The following is a 22,327-nucleotide window of genomic DNA, read 5'->3' as shown; positions in this document are numbered from 1 at the left end:
GGCACTTGTCTTCACACAGAGGGAGAAGATGCCCTCTCTGTCTTCTCCTATAGAGATGATGGGAAGTTACCCAGGACTATACATGTCTCAATACCAATGATGTCTGGGGAAGCCTGGCTCTAAATAATCACTTTACCTAACAGATCTCCTGGGGAAAGACCTTGAGTAAGGGCAACCAGGAGGCTAGTAGATCTACTAGCATGGGTGCCATGGTCATTCAGCATATTCTTCAGGTTCCTTGCTCAAGCAGGATGCTCTACCCACACTCCCACCTTGCCAGGTGCTGCTAACTGGTGATGGGGGGACCACCAGGCTGGTGAAGAGGGATAAATGCTCCAGGTACAAGACTGTGCTACAGCACTGGGTTGTAAACTCAGACCCTGCAGGCCAATAGTCCTGGCGCTTGTCTCTTGCATGTACTCATTTCTAGACTGTGGTATGCCTCCGTTTATCCATCTGGCACCCTACTATGGGAGCCACACCTCCAACTTCTGGCTTCCAGGGGGATTAACTGGAGATAAGAGTCTCACAGACTTTCCTGCCTGGGCTGACTTTGAACCTCAATCCTCAGATCACAGCTTCCTGAGTAGCTAGGATTTATAGGTGTGAGCCACCGGCACCTGGCTTCGGTTCAGAGTTGTTGAGTGCATAGGTAGGTGCACATAATGTCTAGAGCTGGAGAATCCAATAGATGCTGGTAGAGGGAATGCTGGTGGTGGTGATGGACTGGCTGGTACCTCTTCCAATTCCCTGTCACCCACTCAGATAATCAGGCATCACCTACTCTGCCACTCTCAGCTTCTTCTCTCACCTGACGCTGTTATCCTCTCAATGAACACCAAGGGCAACCTGGCTTATAGCCAAGAGGAACCCGTCCCGGTCTCTGTATCTGGAGGACACTGCTTCTTTCTGGCTCCAGTATAGAGCAATCAATATCACACCCACTATCTCTGAGCCTTGGGTCTGGACTAAGGGAAAGGGACTACAGAGCCTACATGACATATGCCACAAAACTTGCCAGGCAGAGCCATAAGTTCTGGCTAGTGGTGGGGAGTAGTGGTGGGCTGTTGCAGTGTTCCGAATGCTGTGCTCAAACTCCTCCTCCTCCCTGTGACCTGCCCTGTAGCCTGCCCCAAACCGGCCCTGCAGGGCTAGATGTTTTCTCCTGAAAGCTGGGAAGAGCTTCATTATGGATCTGATTAAATCATAAGGAATCTCATTTCAGGCTTGCCAGAAAACAAGTTATTTTCAGCATCCGTGGGCAGCAAAAGGAGAAGAAAGTCATGAGCCGGAAGGAATGACTGCAGAAATGAGCCCATTCAGAGCAAGGCTGGCCCTATGTCTCCTTGGCACAATGTTGGGTGCCAAGGAAGTTGGGAGAAGTTGTCATAAGATATTCTGGGGTTTTGTGGGTGCTTTCATTAACAATGGGAGATTGTATTTAGTCTGAAAGGTGGGAGAAAGCAATTTAAAGAAGTTAATTAGGGTCCCTTTAGAGAGCTTCTGTGATTAAGATGGGTCTCAAACATCCAACGGTCCAAGCCAACCCAAACAAATATATTCAAGCCTAGCTTAATGAGGTGATGGGAAGCAGGCATCCCACAGCTAATGCATTGAACCACAGCCACTTGAGGGGCTGAAACTGTTGCCACTGAAGGCCAGCCTGGGCAGGAAAAAGTTCTTGAGACCCATCGTCAACAAAGATATGGACATAGTGGCAGGCACTTGTAACCTAATGTAGATGCATCATACCCAGACTCACCCACAAAACCCTATCTGAAACAAAACAAAACAAAACAAAACATTAAAAATCAGGGTTGGGGCTGGGAATGTGGCTTACCGGTAGAGTGCTTGCTCGCCTTGCATGAAGCCTGACTTCCATTCCTCAGCACCACATAAATAGAAAAAGCCGGAAGTGGGGCTGTGGCTCATGTGGTAGAGTGCTAGCCTTGAGCAAAAAGAAGCCAGGGACAGTGCTCAGGCCCTGAGTTCAAACCCCAGGACTGGCAAAAAAAAATCAGGGTTGGAGGTGTGACTCAGTGGTCAGAGTATCTATTTAAGAAGCCCAAGGCTCTGAGTTCAAATCCCAGTACAGTCAAGAGGGGATGGGGTGGGCTGGGAATATGGCCTAGTGGCAAGAGTGCTTGCCTCCTACACATGAAGCTCTCGGTTCGATTCCCCAGCACCACATATATGGAAAATGGCCAGAAGGGGCGCTGTGGCTCAGGTGGCAGAGTGCTAGCCTTGAGCAGGAAGAAGCCAGGGAAGGTGCTCAGGCCCTGAGTCCAAGGCCCAGGAATGGCCAAAAATAAAAATAAAAATAGAGGGGATGGGGTGGGGGAAAGACTCTGAAAGAGCTCCCTAATGCAAGAAGATTTTAAGTGATGTATTATGTGGGACAGACAACCCTTGCTTTTTCCCTCTGGTTTACAATGAACACTGCTGGGAGGGAGGAGGGAAAGAAATCTTTTGTACTAAAGTGCACATGACTATAACAACAAAAAAAGGAAAGATCCATCGGAATGACTGATAGGAAGCTAGTCTTGAGTAAACAGAAAAAAAATGTACACTTGACAATGAGGGTGATCGACAAAGGAAGAGGTATTAACCTTGCTTCTAGCCTACTGCAACCAAAGCTAACAGTAGGTAATAGTCAACATCTATTTTGACGGTGCTTACTGCCCATTTGTGAATATTTCTAGCCCCTAGCCCTCCCCTACATCATTCATCCCATTGTACAGATGAGGAATTGGCAATTTAAAGAGGTTAGGTAATTTGCCCACTTTGTCTGACTGCAAGTTCTTAACCTTCAGAGTCTACCACACACCCAGAAACTCCCACCTTGCCTCTAAGGTCTTTCAATTGCCCACACCCCACTCGCACTCGCAAAGGCTTTATGACTGAGCGTGCTGCATTTGTGAATTAATAATTCATTCCATCTAGCTGATGATTATTTTTCTATTCGTGTTTCTGTTTCAACATTGATCCAGGCTTTAACCCCAATTATTGAGAGAGTTCAACATGATCTTATGAAATGACACAAACCAGTGTTGTGGCTATACAGCTAATAAGCAATAAAATTAAATAAGCAAAAGAACCATTCTCCTGCACCAAAGTCTTGACTGTCAGCCATACATGTGCATCCTCAACCCAGGGGTACCAGGGCCCAGAGGGAGTTTACCCCCACCCAATAGCTCTCAGACATTTAAGGTACATCAAGAGCAGTTCATGTGTCTGAGAAGCATGACATGCTCAGGGTTATTACACTGTTTTGCTAGAATTCCAGCCTACAGAAAAGCAAAGTCTAAAATGCATGGTAGATTATAACAAAGATGACCCTTTTCAGTAAGCATGCTCCTGCACAGACTCCTCCCACATTGGCTCTAAACTTGGCCATGTGACTCACTTTGCCCAAAGAGACATCAGCAAACTTGATACAGTCAAAACCTTGATAACTTCTTGTGTACCTGAGACCACCATCCGGGATGAAAGACCACATGGAGAAAAGAGACCAAGGCAGACTCATGGAGCCCAAACACTGGCTGACCCTGTAGTAACTATGGCCTCAGAAGTGAACTGAGGCCGGGTGCTGGTGACTCACGCCTGTAATCCTAGCTACTCAGGAGGCTGATATCTGAGGATCACGGTTCAAATCCAGCCTGGGCAGGCAAGTCCGTGAGACTCTTATCTCCAAATAACCACCAGAAAACCGGAAGTGGCGCTGTGGCTCAAAGTGGTAGAGCACTAACCTTGAGCAAAAGAGCTCAGGGATAGTGCCCAAGCCCTGAGTTCAAGCCCTATGACCAAAAAAAAAAAAAAAAAGGAGTGAACTCAGGCAAGAAGTATTAGTCAGGGCTGGGGATATGGCCTAGTGGCAAGAGAGCTTGCCTCGTATACATGAGGCCCTGGGTTCAATTCCCCAGCACCACATATACAGAAAACGGCCAGAAGTGGTGCTGTGGCTCAAGTGGCAGAGTGCTAGCCTTGAGCAAAAGGAAGCCAGGGACAGTGCTCAGGACCTGAGTTCAAGGCCCAGGACTGGCCAAAAAAAAAAAGAAGTATTAGTCAGCTTGTTAGTCAGAAACTATGAAAAAAAGTACCTGAAGTACCTAAGGAAAAGAGCCAAAGGAAGGGAAGGGAAGGGAAAAGGAAAAGAAAAAGGAAAGGCCTGGGTATTGTCCCTTAGCTTTTTTGCTCAGGACTAGCACTCTACCACTTGAGCCACATCTCCACTTCTGGCTTTTGCTGGTTAACTGGAGATAAAGCATTTCACACCCTTTCCTGCCTGACTGGTTTTGAACTTTGATCCTCAGATCTCAGCCTCCTGAGTAGCTCAGGTGACAGGTGTGAGCCACCAGCACTCAACCTGGAAAGATCTATTTTGCTTCACAGTTTTAAAGGTTTTCATCCATCGTCAGCTGCATAACCGCAAAAGGGCAGAGTAGAGCAAAGCTGCTCACTTCACAGTGGCCAGGAAGCCGAGAAAGAGGAAGGTAAGGAAGGAGCGAGGGCAAGGAACACCTCGAAGGGCTTACCCAGAGTGATTGAACTTCTTCCAACCTGGCCCCATCTCTTACAATTTCTGACCCCTTGCAATGACCCACTGCATTATAAATTCATCTGTAGATGAACCTATTGGTTAGGCTGAGCCCTGAGGATACAATCATTTCCCAAGAGCTCAGCTACTGAATGCTGCCCCACTGGGGCAACTAAGCCTTCAACACTCAAGCTGCTCCATAACACAAGACCTGCAGAAGAACTGCCTGGTCCAGCCAAAGAAGAATTGGGAAATAGTAGGTTGTTCTGAGCACTGTGTCAGGGGAGTCGTTATGCAACGAGAGCTGACAGATGAAGAAGTGCAGCGCTTCCTGGTGACTCACACTGAGATTTGCCATTCCTGCCTTTGTGGTATCCAGGGAATTCAGAGGCCCTACACACAAAGACTGGTGAGCGAGTGCGAGCGAGTGTTTCTCTGGGAGGACTGAAAGCCTTGCCTCCCTCAGATTGGAGCGTAGCTTAGCTTTTCTTTTGTTAATGACAAGTGTCCTTGCCCTCCTACTGGGCAGCTTTCATACATGTCTGCTTGCACTCTTCACCTCTGCCCGCACTCCTCAGCTCTGCTCTGGATGCAGAGGTAAAAGGGAGGGGAGCAGTGGTACTAGCTCTGTTGTGGGCCCAAACACAGCATAGGTGAGAAAAATTCTAGAATATTCTTCAGCTTCTCAAACCCTAACTTTCCTCCACGTGGTTGGTGGGTGATTTGGTGATGGTGATTGTGGAGAGAAGAGTTGGAGAGTTCATGGGCTTCAGGAGCCCCTGAGTTTCTTTGACAGACATACAGGCCATTCTTCCCACTCTTTTTTTTTTTTTTTTTTTTTTGGCCAGTCCTGGGCCTTGGACTCAGGGCCTGAGCACTGTCCCTGGCTTCTTCCCGCTCAAGGCTAGCACTCTGCCACTTGAGCCACAGCGCCGCTTCTGGCCGTTTTCTGTATATGTGGTGCTGGGGAATCGAACCTAGGGCCTCGTGTATCCGAGGCAGGCACTCTTGCCACTAGGCTATATCCCCAGCCCCTCTTCCCACTCTTATCAGGAGGAAACAGGGGTCCTTAAACAACCAGCGGGAATAAGTGTGTCAGAAACGTTTTTTTAATCGCTCCCAGTGACTTCTGTAGGCCAGGAAATCTCAGAGAGTGGAGCTACTGTGGTTTGGATCCGGAATGCTCTCAAAGGCCCATGTGTTGAAGGTTTAGTCATCAGCCCGTGGTGTTTTGGGGAGATGGGAGGATCTAATGGGAGGAAATCAGGTCATTGGAGGGAGGGGCGGTGTGACTTTAAAGGGGACACTGGAGCATAGGAAAGTCACAGTCCAGGGACATCACTCTCAGCCCCACCTTATTTCCCAGCTTGATGATATGAGGTGGGCAGGCCTCTTCTCCATGATGTGCTACGGTGCCACCAGTAGGCCCCCAGGCCGAGTCACCACAGACTGAAACCTCCAAGGTCAGGAGCCCAAATCAACCCTACCTCCTTTTAAGTTCATTGTCGCTGGTATTTAGTCACAGTAGCAGCATGCTGCCTAACAGGGCTCTTTAACTCCAAAGAGCCTTTGGCAAAGCTCTCTCCTATGTGTCCTTATGCTGGGTGAGTGGCATGCAAGTTGGAATCTGGGGCCAGCGCCAAGGAAGTTTCAATTAGCTGATTTTCCCCCGCAAGACCTCCAGGTCAGCATTCGCTTCATGGATGACCAAGCTCCACAAAGTAGTTTCTGCTCCCAAGAGGAGTTCCACACTATCTAATATCATGAGGCTACCACACAAAACCACAGCCCCGGGATGACAGGAAATGAGAGTCGCCTTCCATGGCAGGAGATTCACTTCAGCAGGGTTAACTCATTCCATGCCTCTAGGCAGCAGACCTGGCTGGGGGTGGCAACTGCAATCAGGTTGCGAGGAGGTGCATTGTCATCGTGTCTGAGGGATTTATGCCAAGATGGTCCAACTCTCCTTTCTCCATAATTAGGCTATGCTTAGCAACAGGATGCGAACATTCAAAGTGATTGGTCACCGTGTCCTCTCCTCTGGAAAGGACTAAATAGCGATGCTCATAAACGGTCTCCTCGCCTCCTTTCTCTGGGATCTGTTCTTGGCAAGGCCATCTTTACGACCCCTTTCTCTATGACACAGTCGGTGACTGCTATGCCCTGAGCAAAGTGGCTCTGCTAGACCCTGCTCCCATGTGGCCTGGCTCACCTCACTAGTGAAACTGAGGGCCTGGCTTGAGGACAGACTACCGGCCCTCTCATCCCAGCTAATGGGAAGTGAGGATAGGAGGGTCACAGTCCCGGACAGCCATGGGGGGAGGGGAGAACAGACAGGAGATATACAAAACTAACTTAAAGCAAAAAGAACCAGAGTGGTAGAACCAGAGTCAAGTGGTAGAAATTCAATTCTGGGCACTGCCGAACCTGGGACAATGCTGGGAAGGAAAACGGTTAACGTTAGGGTAGATTGCTGATGGTCCTCTAACTTAAGACATTTTGGGGGGAGGGGGGTAACCTGCTGTTTCCACATGTTCCTGAAGCTATGAGCTCCTTGAACTTTTCCGATACACAAAACCCTGCGTCAGTTAGCTTGAGTTTCCATCACTGGTGACATTAAAAAAAAAGAAAGTCCTAATTCATCATTCAAGAATCAAAAATTCACACCAGATACTATGTTGGAAATTAACTTTACAATTTGGGAGGAGGGGGAGGGGGAACCAGGTGAAAACAAGGGAGGGGATGTAACACTGTTCAAAAAGAAATTACCCATGACCTTATCTATGTAACTGTAACCCTCTGTACATTGCCTTTACAATAAAAAAAATTTTAATAAAAAAAATCCAAAATTATCTGAGCAGGTGGATAATGAGCTGGTAACTGAGCAAGATAAATTCAGACACTTGACTTCAAGGGTCAAAAGTCAAGTGTGTGTCCAGAAGAGCTCTGGGGCCTGGCAAGGCTCTGTTTCTCCCTCGGAGTAAGTCTGCTTCCGTGTGTGTGCGTGTAGCAGATGGAAGTGCAGCTAGCTCCCCTTTGAACAATTTCCTAGAAAATCAGATGGGAAAGATGCTTCGTTATTAAGAAACCAATCGGGGGAGTTTATTTTCTTACAAGTTCAGTACAAATCAATGATCGTTATAGATAGACAACTTGAACCACAATGAGAAAAGTGACAATTGTACTCACTCTAGGTTAAGCCAGATCACATGTTGGTTTGTTGGTTTGTTTTTTTTTAAAGAAAAATTTGTCAAGTGCTGATGGCTCAAAGCCATAATCCTACCTACTCAGGAGACTGAGATGTGAGGACCAGCGTTCAAAGCCAGCCCAGAAAGAAAAGTATGCAAGATTCTTATCTTCAATGAACCAGCAAGAAGGCTACACTGGAGGTATGGCTCAAGTGGTAGAGTGCTAGCCAGGAGAGAAAAAGCCGAGGGAGAGCGTGAGGCCCTGTGTTCAAGCCCTGATAGAGGTAGCAAAAGAAAAAGAGAAGACCTTGAGCAAGGTCTCGTTGTACTATATATCAAGACACAACAGAAAGCTGCAGGATTAAAGAGTGTAACAGACAGCTGGGCACGTTGGGATGAGGGTGGCAACACAAACGTATGGGAAAGCCAGCTCTGGAAACAAAACAAAGACAGTTCGTCGTTCACCACGTTAAACCGAAATGTATTTCAGAGGGGTTACACATTTACTTCTTTAAATGAGGCCCCAAGTACTCAGAAGAAAAATATAGGTTAATAGACATTGTTAGATGGGGAAACATTGCAGTAAGGTTTGTTTTTTTTCTAGGAAGGGCAAGATAGTAAGTGCTGTCATTGTTGCAGGCTACATGGTTTCTGTTACAAAAACTCATCTGTGTCACTGTGGTGCAAAAGCAGCCATCGGTGATATGTCAATGAGTGGATGGGGTTGGGTTCCAATAAAACTTTATTTATAAAAACACACAGTCAGGGGCTGGGGATATAGCCTAGTGGCAAGAGTTCCTGCCTCGGATACACGAGGCCCTAGGTTCGATTCCCCAGCACCACATATACAGAAAACGGCCAGAAGCGGCGCTGTGGCTCAAGTGGCAGAGTGCTAGCCTTGAGCACAAAGAAGCCAGGGACAGTGCTCAGACCCAGTCAGAAGATCTGGCCTTTGGGTCACAGCTTTCTGACCCTTGCTTTAAGGGATAAAAGCATAGAACAAAAATCACAGGGGGGAAGGGGGGAAACTAGTACAGATAGATTTGAAACCCTGAAGCACAAAACCTCTATAAGAAACATGCTCTGTGGTTGAATGCTTGCCTAGCATATGGAAGACACTATGAAATCCCCAGTGCTGCCCCCCTATGGAAAAAAACAAACCAAACATCACACTACAAACAAAAAGTTAATGCACACACATGACTATATATGGCAGAAAATACATGAGCCCAAACCAACAACAAAGGATTAACCTCTCTCCCTATCTTGCCACTCATTCTCTTCTCTCAAACACATCAACACACAACTATTCAAGTCAATAAGAAAAAGAAATACACTAGCAGAAAAAACAGACATGCCACAACGCTGGCTCACACCTGTAATCCTGTAATCCTAGCTACTCAGGAGGCTGAGATCTGAGGATCAAAGTTAGAAGCCAGCCCAGGCAGAAAAGACTGTGGGACTCTAATCTCTAATTAACACCAGACAGCCAGAAGTAGAGGTACAGCTCAAGTGTCAGGGCACCAATCTTGATCAAGGGGGAAAATGCCAAGTAAGAGTGCCAGGCCAAGTTCACGCCTTAAGTAACATATACACACCTTAAAAAGTATAAAAGAAGACAATTCACCACTTTTTGTCTTGAAAAAAAATCATGACTTTTTATAAAAATACTTCTGCGAGCATGTGGTATCTTTGAAACATGTCCACAAGTTCCTCCTTCAGAAGATGGGGCGTCCTCCCTCCCCTCGAGTGTGGGCTGCACCAAGTGAGTCACGGCTACCGAGCAGAACGCAGTACGATTTTCAAGGTCACAAGGTCATCCTGGCTTCCTGTACCCCTTCCATCTCTCTCTGTACCGGCACCTGCCCCGCCACGCTGAGAGAACACTCAAGCAGCCCTGTAGAGAGGCTCAAGTGGGCCACAGTGAGGCCTCCTGCCAAGAGCCAGGTCAACGCCGCTGAGCCTGGAGGTAAGCTCAGCATCGGAGAGCCTGAGCCAGAACCACCCAGCTAAGCCGCCGCTATGCAGGAATGGACCAGTACTTTTAGTGTAACAGATAATTTACCGAATGTTAGTCTTAATTCCTCATTTTTAATTTTCTCTTTCTTTCTCTCTCTCTCTCTCCATGTTTGTTCTTCCTTTTTTTTTTTCACTTTTTGAGTTTTTTCTTTTTGAGTATCAATACTGGGTCTTGAACTCAGACCCTGGCACTGTCCCTGGGGTCTTTTTGCTCAAGGCTAGCACTCTACCACTTGAGCCACAGCTCCACATTTGGTTTTCTGGAAGTTAATTGGAGATGAAGAGTCTCATGGACTTTCCTGCCTGGGCTGGCTTCGAACCTTAGTCGTCAGATCTCACCTTCCTGAGTAGCTAGGATTACAGGCATGAGCCACCGGCACCTGGCTCTCTCAGTGTTCTGAAGACAGGTTTCCCATGTAGCTCAGCCTGGCCTCCAACTCACAAAGTAGCCCAGGCTGGCCCCAAGCCCGTACATGATCCTCTTGCCTCAGCCTCCTGAGTGCTGAGATTACAGGCAAGCATCATCATGGCCAGTTTAGATTTTACCTTCTCAACATTTCTCCTTTTATTTCTTCTGTACTTTAAAAAATCTTTCTACAAGGATGAATTTTTGTGGGTAGGTGTGTCAGTCCTGGGGCTTGAACTCAGGGACTGGGTACTGGTCCCTGAGATTATTTTGCCCACAGCTGGGTCTCTGTCACTTGTGTCACAGGTCCACTTCTAGCTTTGTGGTGGTTAATTGGAGGTAAGAATCTCATGGACCTTTCGATCTAGGCTGGCTTTGAACCGGGATCCTCAGCCTCCTGAGAGTCGCTAGGATAATAGGCATGAGCCACTGGCACCTGGCAAGAATGAACTATCTTTATAACATGAAGAAAAGCAACTTCTCTTTTCAAGAATCACTGGAAATCAAAGCTAGACAAGGCTGCAGTCTGAGCAGTGCCCTGCAGGTGCCTGTGGCGGGGCCTGAACCAGCATGGACGGGGTCCCAGAACTTCAGCCAACCTCAGCCAAAATCCCCCTACCCCCTGTTTTACATAGTAGGTTTCATTTCAGGGAATGAAACGTTTCCACAGCTTTAGAAAAGAGAGTGTGAAAATCTTTACAAGAAGAATAAGATGTAAGAGCTAACTTTAGTACCCAAGATTCCCTCACCCTTTTTAGTGACTGAAGTTTCCATAAAGAAACTATTAACATTCATTGGTGGGCCATGAGAAGAAGCAGTTGCTGGGGCCATCTGCGAGACCCCCAAATGAGGGCCCAAGGCCAGCAGAAACACCAGGGTCTACACAGCTTTCTGAGACACCCCAAAACAGGACTGCCATAGGGACTTGAGCCCCAGGTCTATTACTTAAATTGTGACAGACATGTGCCTTGGCAAGTCGTTTATACTCTCTGAGCTTCCAATTTCTCGTCTGTATAATATGGGGTCCAATCCCATAACATGTTGTCCTCAATTTAGAAGCAAGCATCAGCTGTTTCTTAAAGGATTAAATACAAATGCACCATACGGGGCTGGGAATATGGCCTAGTGGTAAAGTGTTTGCCTCGTATACATGAAGCCTTGGGTTCCATTCCTCAGCACCACGTATATAGAAAATGGACAGAAGTGGCGCTGTGGCTCAAGAGGTAGAGTGCTAGCCTTGAGCAAAAAGAAGCCAGGGACAGTGCTCAGGCCCTGAGTCCAAGGCCCAGGACTGGCAACAAAGAACAAAACAAATAAACAAATGCACCATACAACCAGCGACTCCATTTCCAGGACAAGATAAGCGCAGAGGTCTATGTAAAGACCCACACCTACGAGCTCTTAGCAGAGTTCCTCTTGGCAACAGTCTAACTGCTCACCATCTGATGAACAGATAAAATGAGTGCGGTATGTCTGTTCAGTGGAGCACTATATGACAATGAAAAGGAAGCAAGCACTCACAACACAGCCTGGATGAGCCTCAAAAATGATACTCTAAATGAAAAAGGCCAGTAACAGGGCACCACAATTATCTGAGAATGGGAAATCCATAAAAGGTAACTACAGAGACAGAAGGTAGATTAGGGGTTGCCCAAGGACAAGGGTAAGATTTGAGAATCAGTACACACACACAAGGTGCTTCTTTGGGGGTAATGAACAAGTTTTAAAAGTGGAATGTAAGCAAGGCGCTGGTGGCGCAAGCCTGTAATCCTACTCAGGAGGCTGTGATCTGAGAATCACAATTCAAAGACAGAATGGACAGGAAAGTCCATGAGATTCCTATTTCCAATTAACCACCAGAAATCCAGAAGTGGCACTGTGGCTCAAAGTGGTAGAACACTAGCCTTGAACAAAAATGAGCTCTTTTTGTGGGGCAGCGCCCAGGCCCCGAGTTCAAGCCCACAACTGACAAAGAAAAACAAACTAGAGTGTGGTAAAAGATATATAACTCTGTAAATACCCTGAAAAACCACTGAACTATACACTTAAAAGGTGCAAATTTTATTATATAAATTAAACACTAAGTTCTCATTTTTTCAGAAATAGGATAAAATCCTCCATCTAACTTCAAGGAATGTCTGTGGGGATTAAGGAAAATTACATACACAAGAGCAGGCACCCTGGCACAAAGCAAGCACCTGATAAAGAATCATGAAGACTGCATTATTATATAATCTTATTACCATATACCAACAAGAGATAATGTGAATGCAGATAATACAGAAATAGCTGTTGCTCTCACTGGTCTTCTTATCACGACATCTGAATAGTGACCAACTCCACTGAACCCCTTGGCCACCTGATGGGGCAGGGGTACTATAGTCACACTCATTCACAAGTAGGGAAACAGAGGTCCTGAGAAGTCAAGTAACTTCCCTGGGAATGCACAGCTAGCAAACACTGGCACTAGGGTCGGATCTTGGAGACTGGACTAGCTACAGTCCGACTCCTGACGTGGACACTATCCTATCTCCCAATGAACATCAGCTATGCACTGAGTTTTTCCCAGAGCATCTCATTGGTGGCTCACCATGCCACACCCAGCCCTGAAGAGCTAGAGGTGGCAGTTGGGGGCGTGTTCTGGAAGGAACTGCATAAGCATGGGTGAGGGGGTAGGAAAGGAGACCGAGCCGGCAGGGGCTAGCTAGAGCTGCCTGGAGAATGGACAGTCCATGCTGTGCAGATGGGGTTTGGGTAGGTCTGAGGTCAAGCCCATGAGTCTAAAGGCAATTCAGGCCCAGAGAAGGAAGCTGGGTGAGTTCCCCAGCGCTGCTGCCTTTCTCTGGGAAACAGCTCACACTCCCCAGGCAGGTGGGGAAGGTTGACTCAGAGGATGCTATGAGCTCAGGGGAACGGGGGAGCAGCCGCCCCCGGCTCCCACTCCACTGTGAGCTAACACCTTAGCAGCCACCCCAACACCAGCTTCACCATCAAGCAGAAAGCAGGTCTCAGCCAGCTAAGAGCAGTGGGTTCTGAGGGGCTGTCAGGAAGACGGTTGCAGTACCCACCCCCAATCCACACATGGGACCCCAAGGGCACATTGCATCCCATCTCCACAGCATGCTGCAGAATGCTGTGTTCTGTCCTCCAGCCTCCTGTCACTGTCCCCACAGCTAACAGAGCCAGCCTGTGAGTCTAGCACTTCACTCCTGCAGCTCCATTTTCCCACAAATATTTGCACGGGTGCACAAAACATTCATGGGTAGTAAAACCTACTGCACAGAAATCAATAAAGAACTACTAAAAGCTGGGCGCTGGTGGCTCACACCTGTAATCCCAGCTACTCAGGAAGCTGAGATCTGAGGATCACAGTTCAAAGCCAGCCCTGAGCAAGAAAGTTTGTGAAACCAACAAAAATGCCAGAAGTAGAGCAGTGGCTCTGGTAGTAGAGCACTAGCCTTGAGTGAAAAAAGCTCAGGGACAGCACTCAGGCCCTGAGTTCAAGCCCCAGGACCAGCACCAAAATAAAAAACAATGCAGATACATTGCATTGTATGTGTACTGACAAGAAAATATTTTGAAGACATTCTGTTGTGTGAAAAGAAAGAAAACTAGACTAACATGTCTAGGCTTCCAGTATGTTGTCATTTAGATAAAAATCTCAAAGAAGAAAAAAATAGCTCTATATTTCTCCAAATTCACAAACATAAAAGTAAATGAGAGAATGCTTGAATGGTAAAAACATCAAACCAGCAAGTGTGACCATAGAAAGAAAGAAGAGAGAAAGAGAAGAGAGAGGAAGGGAAAGAGTGAAGGAGGAGTAAGAGAAGAGGGAAGAAGTAAGGCAAGGAGGGAGGCAGAGAGGAAGAGAAGGAGGCAGCAGGGAGGAAGGAAGGGAGGAAAAAAGGGAGGGAAGGAGGGAGACTCAGAGGGAAGGAGGGAGGAAGGAAGAAAAGGACCTTTGTTGATTTTTGTAATAATGCATTTGTATATATTTGAGTTTTTAAAAACATTAAAGACTGTTTTCAAAAACCATGTTAAGGGAAGAAAAAGTGTGAAACATACCACTGCTCTGCCACAAGACTCAGGGTCGATTTTCAGAGTTGTCACGTGCAAGATCTGCTCAAATTCTCGCCACACCCTCTTGCAAGCAGCCAGGGCTCTATTTCACCCAACTGAAAAACTAGACCCAGGGAACCATCAGGGTCCAAAGTAGGACTTCCACCCCAAAGGACACTGGTCCTTTAACTCCAAGCCCAGAGCTTTGTGGCCACACAACAGTCCAGGAAGGGTAGGGCCTGGCAGGGGCAGCCAGTTTGCAGCGCCTCTGAGGAGGCCCTGGGGAAGGGGGAGGGGACTTTGTAAGGAAAGAAGCAAGTAAACCAGGCGCGAAGAGTGGAGAGAGGAGATGATAAACCCCCCATCCCCGCCCCCGTTCAAAATTACACCTCATCATGAGCCACCCCCTAAATGACATGGGACTGCCACATCACTCGTGTCTCTCTCAGCAAGCCACACGTGGGAATGAGCCATCCCAGGACGTCACACCTCTGGGCTGAGCTGTTTTGCAGCTAGTGGATCTGTGAGCTGAGATTGCTCATTTCCTAGAGCCCTGAGGTTCCAGCATGAAAAGGAATGGGCATTCAGAGGGTTCTAGAAAGCTGAAGGGCAAGGCCAAGCCGGATTAGGTGTTCCTAATTGGAAAGGCATGGGGCCAGAGAGTTTTGGGTCTGGGATTTCTTTCAGAGTTGGAAATAAATACACATGCACCAGAGGGGAGGTCTTAGCTGGGTACCAGTAGCTCACACGTGTAATCCTAGTTACTTAGAAGGTGGAGAGCTGACGATCATGGTTCAAAGCCAACCTGGGCAGAAAAAAGCCACAAGATTCGTATCTGCAATGAACCAGCCAAAAGCTGGAATTCCAAGCATGGTTCGAGTGGTAGAGAGCCAGCCTTGAGTGGTAAAAGCCAAGCAAGAGTGCAAGGCCCTGAGTTCAAGCCCCAATACCAGCTTGGAAAAAAAAAAGTTTCATCAAGAGGTTCAAGTCTCATATATACTTGTCACATACACACACACACACACACACACACACACACACACACACACACACAGCCTTGGTATAAGATCTTCTCACTAAGTAGCCCAAGCTGGCCTCAAAATCACCATCCTCCTCCTTCAACCTCCCATATCCTAGGATTACAGGCGGGTACCCTTAGGTCCCACCAAAGGTCATTTTCTGTCGTATTTTAAGTACACCTCAGCCTTGCCTACAATCTATCACACAAAAAGTATGGATTTTTCTATTTATGTCATCACACAGGCTCCCAACCCATTTCAAATTTTGAAACACATGAAAATTCCAGCCTGTAAAACCCAGTGGGCTGTTAAGCTACAGGTGCCACCACCTCCCAGTCTGTCCTTCCAGGGGCTGTGTTAGCACCAAGTGCTAGCAGAATGTACACAGGAGTTCAGGAAACAACTAGGCCATTCCAGGGACAACAGAAAGCCTAGCATTCGGGGATGGGCCAAGGGAATGCACACAAACCTCAGTATATGCCCACAAAGAAGGGCTTCAGTTAAATAATCCTCCTTTCATCATTAAACGAGAATCAAACGTGCAGAGCCAGGATGTTCGAGACTCAAGCTTGGATGCTGGAAGCTCAGATCCTGCTCTTCCAACTCAGGCCAGGTTCTAAACTTCTCCAAGTCTCAGTAACAAATGGATGTCCGTCAGTAGGCATGGCTCTTGAGTATCATGACATTCAAATTACAAGACACATAAGATAATGTAATGAAATAAAAAATTAACAAGAATAGAGTGGCCGTATAGTCTGAAAACTGACCATATGGACAATTATTCACTCTTGTTATAGAGTAAAAATGTCCTAGGCAACATGTATTTGTTAGTTTCCAAACTTTATGGACATCATAGGATAATATCCATTAGGAATCTAATGAAATAAAAATACTAATAATAGGACAAAACACAATAATTACTTAGTATCACAAAGGACTATGTCTAAGAAAATTTTCACAGGTATGATCTTAACCACACCCAATACCATGAATGTTACAGCGAAGGTTAGCAAAAACAGTCAGTGTTGGGGGGTGTTGTTTAATACCTAGCATATGTAAGGCCCTATGTCCATTCCTCATCACTAAAGGAGAAAGGTTTGCACAGAGGAAGGGCTTATGAAATGTAAGATCCTAGGGCTGGGCATGGTGGTACACACCTGCAATCTTAGCTTCAAAGGAGGCCTTATAGAAAAAGTCACATACTATAGGAAAGTAACTAAAGCAAAGAAAGGGCTAGGGACATACCCAAGTTTGGTTCCACAAAAAATGTACCCAATGCCGGTGGCTTATGCCTGTAATCCTAACTATGTAGTTAGGAACTGAGATCTGAGGATCATAGTTGGAAACCAGTCTGGGCAAGAAAAGTCCATGAGACTCTTATCTGTAATAAATTACAAAAAGAAAAAAAAAAGCCATAAGTGGAGCTGTGGCTCTAGTGGTAGAGTGCTAGCCTTGAGCAAAAGGAGCTCAGGGACAGCGACCAGGCCCTGAGTTCAAGCCCCAGGACCAGCAAAAACAAAACAACCAGATATGCAAGATCCCAGGAGCCCTCAGCATTCAGAGGAAGGAAATCTGATCCAATTGTTCATTACTCTGGTTTAGAGCAGCACTATGCAGGAAGTAGGTTGTCGTAAATATTGGTGGGCGGGAAGGCAAATTATTATGATATTCATTAGCCAAAGGCTGAATTCCTTGTTTCCAACAACAACAAAGTCTAAGATAAAGCCAAAGCTTTTCCTAAGGGAACGTCCTCCTCCTGAGATGAGTGAGGCGGCTGGGGCATCAACTCACACTAGAACTGGAGAGGGGAGCTACAAGCTACCTGCCTGGCCCCTACCTGGAATCCTAGCACAGGTGCGCAGGAACGCCCCTGCACCAGTGCGCGCATGCGCGTGGAGAAACTCCCTGGGATCTGTGGGCAGGCACACGCCTCCCTGGAGCTGGCGCGCATGCGCAAGACGGCCTACCTGGAATGCAAGTGCATAAAGGGACCGCCTTGGCACCAGGGCACATGCGCCTGGAGGGAGGGCTCCCTGGCACTAGTGTGCAAGCACGACTCCCTGATGCTGAAGCGCATGCGCGCACAATGGGACCTGCCTGGAACGCAAGCTCCGGTGCGCATGTGCATAGAGGGACCTCCCTGGCATCGGCGGGCGCGGGCGCGCGCAGCAAGCCCTACCTTCCTCGGCGTCGTTCCTCAGCGAGGCCTCCAGCAGCGCCACCCCGGCCTCGAAGGACACCTTCTTGCGGCGGCCACCTGCACTGCGCTTCCTCTCATGCTTGCGCTTGCGGTGCTGCAGGTCCTGCTCGTACTGCGCCCACTTCTTCAGCTGCTGTGCCCGGCGCTTCTGCGCAGCGCGCAGGCGCTCCAGCGTGGGCACCTTCTCCAGCAGCTGCAGCTCGGTCAGCAGGTCCACGTGGCTGGCCATGGCCGCAGCCTCCCCTCGCCCTGGCTGGGGCTAGCACGGTGCGCCCGGGGCCAGGCGAGCATGAGGGCTGCCGCCGAGGGGCTGGGGCCTCATGCTGGTGCCTGTGGCGGGGGAGAGAGGTGGAGACACTGGTCAGGCTCAGAACACTCCTGATGATGTCACTCTGCTGCCTGGGGTTTGAAACCCTCTGGTTGCAAATGTTTGCAGGGGCCTACAGGAATCGGTGAGCTCTGGCTGCCCTGGGCCATACTGCAAAGACACCATAACCTCACGCCTCTAGTAACCACCCTATTGGATAGCAAAGCTAGAGAACATCATTCCAGAAAGTTCTGAGGGATAGTGGAGGATGTCCACCTCTCCATCCACAAACACCTATCAGGAACCATGCCTTTCCAGCAACCTTTAAAGGCCTCCTTTACCAGCTTTGGTAGGTGGGCAGTGGGATCAGAGGGGTGCGTGGGAGCTCAGAGCAAGACGGGCTGCCCAAGCCCAAACCCAGATATTCTGGGTGGCATCCAAATAGAAGCCAAGTCTTCAGAAATGGGAAATCTCTGGCAGTTCTGCAGAAGCTCTTTGTTCTGCTCATTATGGGATGTAAGTTGTTATGGGCTGGGATAGCCAGGACAGAAGGGAAGCAGATGATATAACACACTACTACTGCCTACTGTGGTGGAGCTCAAAGAATGGCCTGGGAGCCCTCTGGGGAATCCTTGAGACTTTTCGAGAGCCTCAAGGTTAAAACTATTTGCAGAAATAGACTAAGATGCTATGATCATGCTACTCTGATTATCCTAGAGGGACACAGTGGGTCCAAAGCTAATGATAGGTGACATTGCCAACAGATTAAATGTAGAAATGGTTAAGATAATGAGGCTAAGAGGCCTAACAAAAGGAAACCTGTGCTGGGTGCAGCTGGCTCAAACCTTTAATCTTAACTACTCAGGAGGCTGAGATGTAAGGCTCTTGGTTCAAAGCCAAGCTGGGCAGAAAAATCCTCAAGAATCTTATCGCCCATGAACCACCAAAAAGCTGAACTGGTTGTTGCTTGTTGGCTCACGCCTATAATCCTAGCTACTCAGAAGGCTGAGATTTCAGATTGTGGTTTGAAGCCAGACCAGGTAAGAAAGTCCATGAAACTCTTATCTCCAATTGACCACCAGAAAACCAGAAGTGAAGATATGGTTCAAGTGGTAGAAAACCAGCCTTGACAGGCTGGGAATATGGCCTAGTGGCAACAGTGCTTGCTTCCCATACGTGAAGCCCTGGGTTTGATTCCCCAGCCCCACATATATATAAAATGGCCAGAAGTTGGCGCTATGGCTCAAGTGGCAGAGTGCTAGCCTTGAGCAAAGAGAAGCCAGGGACAGTGCTCAGGCCCTAAGTCCAAGCCCCGAGACTGGCAATAAATAAATAAAATTATTTTTAAAAACAGCCTTGAGCAGAAAATCCATGCAAGAACATGAGCTCCTATGTCCAAGTTCTAGTACTGGCATGCACACATACATGCAAATATATATATATGTACACAAATATACAAGCGCGCACAGAGAAGAAACTTGCAAAATGTGTAGACAATGCATATTTTATTTTATAAAAACACTGTTTTCCAGCAAAATGTTTCATTTTGTTATAACAGGCAACAATTTAAAGGAATTAGTACAATTTTTAAAATTTCCAGGATTCACTTATGACAAATACTGATAGATAAAAATCCCCCAAAAGCACAACTTCTTTTGGATCCTCATGTTAAAGGGATAAAACAGTCCCTAGACCAAAAAGTAACTGCTAAACTTCTGGGGCTTAGAAAAACCTTAGTTGAGATCTTACTCATTCCTTGGGAAAACCCCCCTAAAAGGAAAAGAAGCACATGTCTCACATCCATCTCTAACTTGAGGTCAGGAAAATTCCAGAATCTGAAGCCAGCTGTTTCTCACATGGGCACAGGCTAGATGGGCTCTCAGATGCAGAGCTGGGGGTAGAGGAGAGTAAGAGGGTCTTGGGACAGTCACTTGAGCTTCTCTTAAGTCAGTTTCCCACCTGCATAATGCTCTGTCACCTCACAGGATTTACAAGACTTACGGGACTAACAAGAGCGGGCCAAAAAAGTCAGGCTCCTGAGAGCAACAAGAAAGGGAGGTGGAGAGAAGAAGGTCAGAGAGGGAGGAACACAACACATCTGTGACCCAGCAGGCCAGGCTGGCTGTGGGTTGACCCGCCTAGGGAAAGGTGGGGCTTCTCAAAGAGAATTGGCATCACCCCAAATTTCAGGAAGCAATCGTTAAATCTGTGTCCTCTGTTTCCTCTGACCTTCTGTCTGGATCGCCCTTCCCCAGTGGGCTAAAGAGCAGGGTTCAGCTTCAGTCTGAACTCTTAGGATCTACTGGTCCTGAGACTGGAGGATGAAACAGAAGATAGGAGCTAAGTTGGCTTGACCATATCCCAGAGTTCAAAGGTCCAGAGGTCTGGGTGGGTCTACCTGAAGTCATAAATAAGCCAGCCACAAGCTCCTAGGGAGAGGGGCTCACCAGCTTTCTCTGGCCTTTTGTTTGGTTTCATTGTGATTTTTGTTTTCAATCCTTTCTAATTAACTTCCTGCGATTACTATAGAGTCACACCTTGTTGCTCACATGTAACACAGACATTCCAGTACAGTTTCTTTGGTGAACCCCGATGACATGGAGCCATCACAGAAGTTACTGTGTAGCAGGGCAGGCTGGAGTGCAACTGCTTTCACCATCCACCAAGCTCATTCCCATTCCCTCTTCCCCCCCCCCCCCCCCCCGCAGGTTCTTACTTGCATATTTACTGGGCTCTATCCTTCTATCACCACCACAGTTCATGGCCACCAGAGCCACCTTAACAATCCTCATCACGAAACACTCCCATCTGCTCTTGCCCCTTGCCCTCAGTGATCACTAATCTGTCCCCCATTGTTAGCTTTCTGCCATCTCAAAACAAAAACAAAAACCTTTAGGTAAACAGAATTGGCCAGCAGGTAACCTGAGGATTGGCTCCCCACCCCACCCCCCTGACATTCCTTTCGGATTCCTCTCTCCTCTGTCCTGGGGATCCTCAGTTTAGGCCTTCATGGCCAAACAGTGTGCCACTGTGCAGCCCGTGTGTTTCAACCATTTGTCCACTGAACAGCATGGGGGTGCTTTCCAATTTGGGAGTACGGCATTCACGGACACGTATCTATGTGATCAACCATGGCATCATCTTATAATTACTTGCTTCATTTTAAAAAGAGACTACCAAGCCAGGCACTGGGTGACTCACTCCTGTAATTCTATCTACCCAGGAGGCTGAGATCTGGAGGGCTGAAATTGGAGGCCAGCCTTGAGCAGAAAAGTTTGCTAGATTCCATCTCTAATGAACCAGCATAAAGTATGGCAAGTATGAGCAGGGCTCAAGTGGTAGAGTACCTGTTAAGCCAATGCAGTGCCTTGAGTTCAAATCCCAGGACTGCAAAAAAAAAAAAAGTGCCAACCTGTCCTCCATAGGGACAGAACCTGTTTCCATCCCCTCCAACAAGGAGTGAGTCATCCAGTTTTGCTGCCAACATTTCCTCTTGTCCTGGCTTTGTGTTTCTGACTGCTTTTCTAGAAGTAACAAGTTGTAAAGAGTTGGATGTTCACCCTTGCAGTGTCATGGTGATGGTCAGAGCCCCAAGATTGGAGAAGTGTATGCTTACCCTGTCTTACCTTCTCAAGGGAGCAGAAACTTCATGAATGCTTGCCCTGAAATACACCCTGATTCAGAGACCAGCTCTGCCTTCTCGAAAGCCCCTGTCTGTCTGTCAGCCGAGAAAGCAATGTGCCCAGCAATCCAATGAAGCTTACATTATCATCTGTTATCTCTCATCCTCCAACATCACACAGCTGGGAAATGGAAGAGTAGGCCCTGCTAGGTTTAGGGGGGCCCTGCTAGGAAAAGGGTTTCCAGTATAGGAGACAATCTGAACCTTGAAAGATCGAGGAGTTCGCCGGGTGCAAGAAAAAAAGAGCTAAGAGGGGTCCTGTTCAAAGGCATGCAGTGAGGCTGATGTCCATGGAGAAAGTTCTAGAAACCAACACATACAAACATAACCTTCTAGGGATATAGCACCGCCTAAACCAAAGTGATCAGGAAGTCCTAGCACTGAGCACCAGGGGCTGTGCCAGACTTAATCAAAACCCTTTGCAACCTGCATCCCCCCATTGGTTAGTCTGGTTTGAGTCCCTACCATGTCTAGCTGTAATACTTGGAAATTTTTCTATTCAACATTGGGTAGTCTTCCTCCTTTCTTTTATCTTTCCTTCCTTTATTCTTCCTTTCTTTTTTCCCTTTCTTCTTTTTTCTTTCCTTCTTCCTTTCATGTGTGTATGTGTGTATGTGTGTGTGTGTGTACGTGCGCGCGCTGGTACTGGGGCTTGAACTCAGTGCCTCGCACGCAGAAGGGCTGTTCCCTTGAGATACAGGCACATAACCTCTTAATTGATCACACTCCCCCCACTCACCCCCAATACGCCCACCTGGCTTCCTGCTTGTCATCGCTTGCTAGCTCCTGAAGTCACTTGGGTTTGAATCCCTGTTTCAGGCAGAATGACAGAGCAGCAGCCTCCCAAATATCCAGAGCTCCAATCTGCACAGGAAAGGAAGACTCTGTGAGACTCGCTAACACAAAGCAG

General features: G+C 47.5%; 1 protein-coding gene across 1 annotated transcript in view; it reads right to left on the bottom strand.

Moving 5' to 3' along the window:
- The window catches only part of Ppp1r16b (protein phosphatase 1 regulatory subunit 16B), an 88,371-nt gene that overhangs the window by 44,355 nt on the left and 21,689 nt on the right, over positions 1 to 22,327 (bottom strand). The window contains exon 2 of the mRNA XM_048349187.1: positions 17,408 to 17,758. Coding sequence (XP_048205144.1) covers positions 17,408 to 17,657 — 250 coding nt within the window. The 5' untranslated portion in view covers positions 17,658 to 17,758. The remainder of the gene's footprint in view (positions 1 to 17,407; positions 17,759 to 22,327) is intronic.

The sequence above is a fragment of the Perognathus longimembris genome, chromosome 6, assembly GCF_023159225.1.
Source record: "Perognathus longimembris pacificus isolate PPM17 chromosome 6, ASM2315922v1, whole genome shotgun sequence".
In the NCBI taxonomy this organism is placed as follows: domain Eukaryota; kingdom Metazoa; phylum Chordata; class Mammalia; order Rodentia; family Heteromyidae; genus Perognathus; species Perognathus longimembris.
This window is presented reverse-complemented; position numbering and strand designations above follow the sequence as displayed.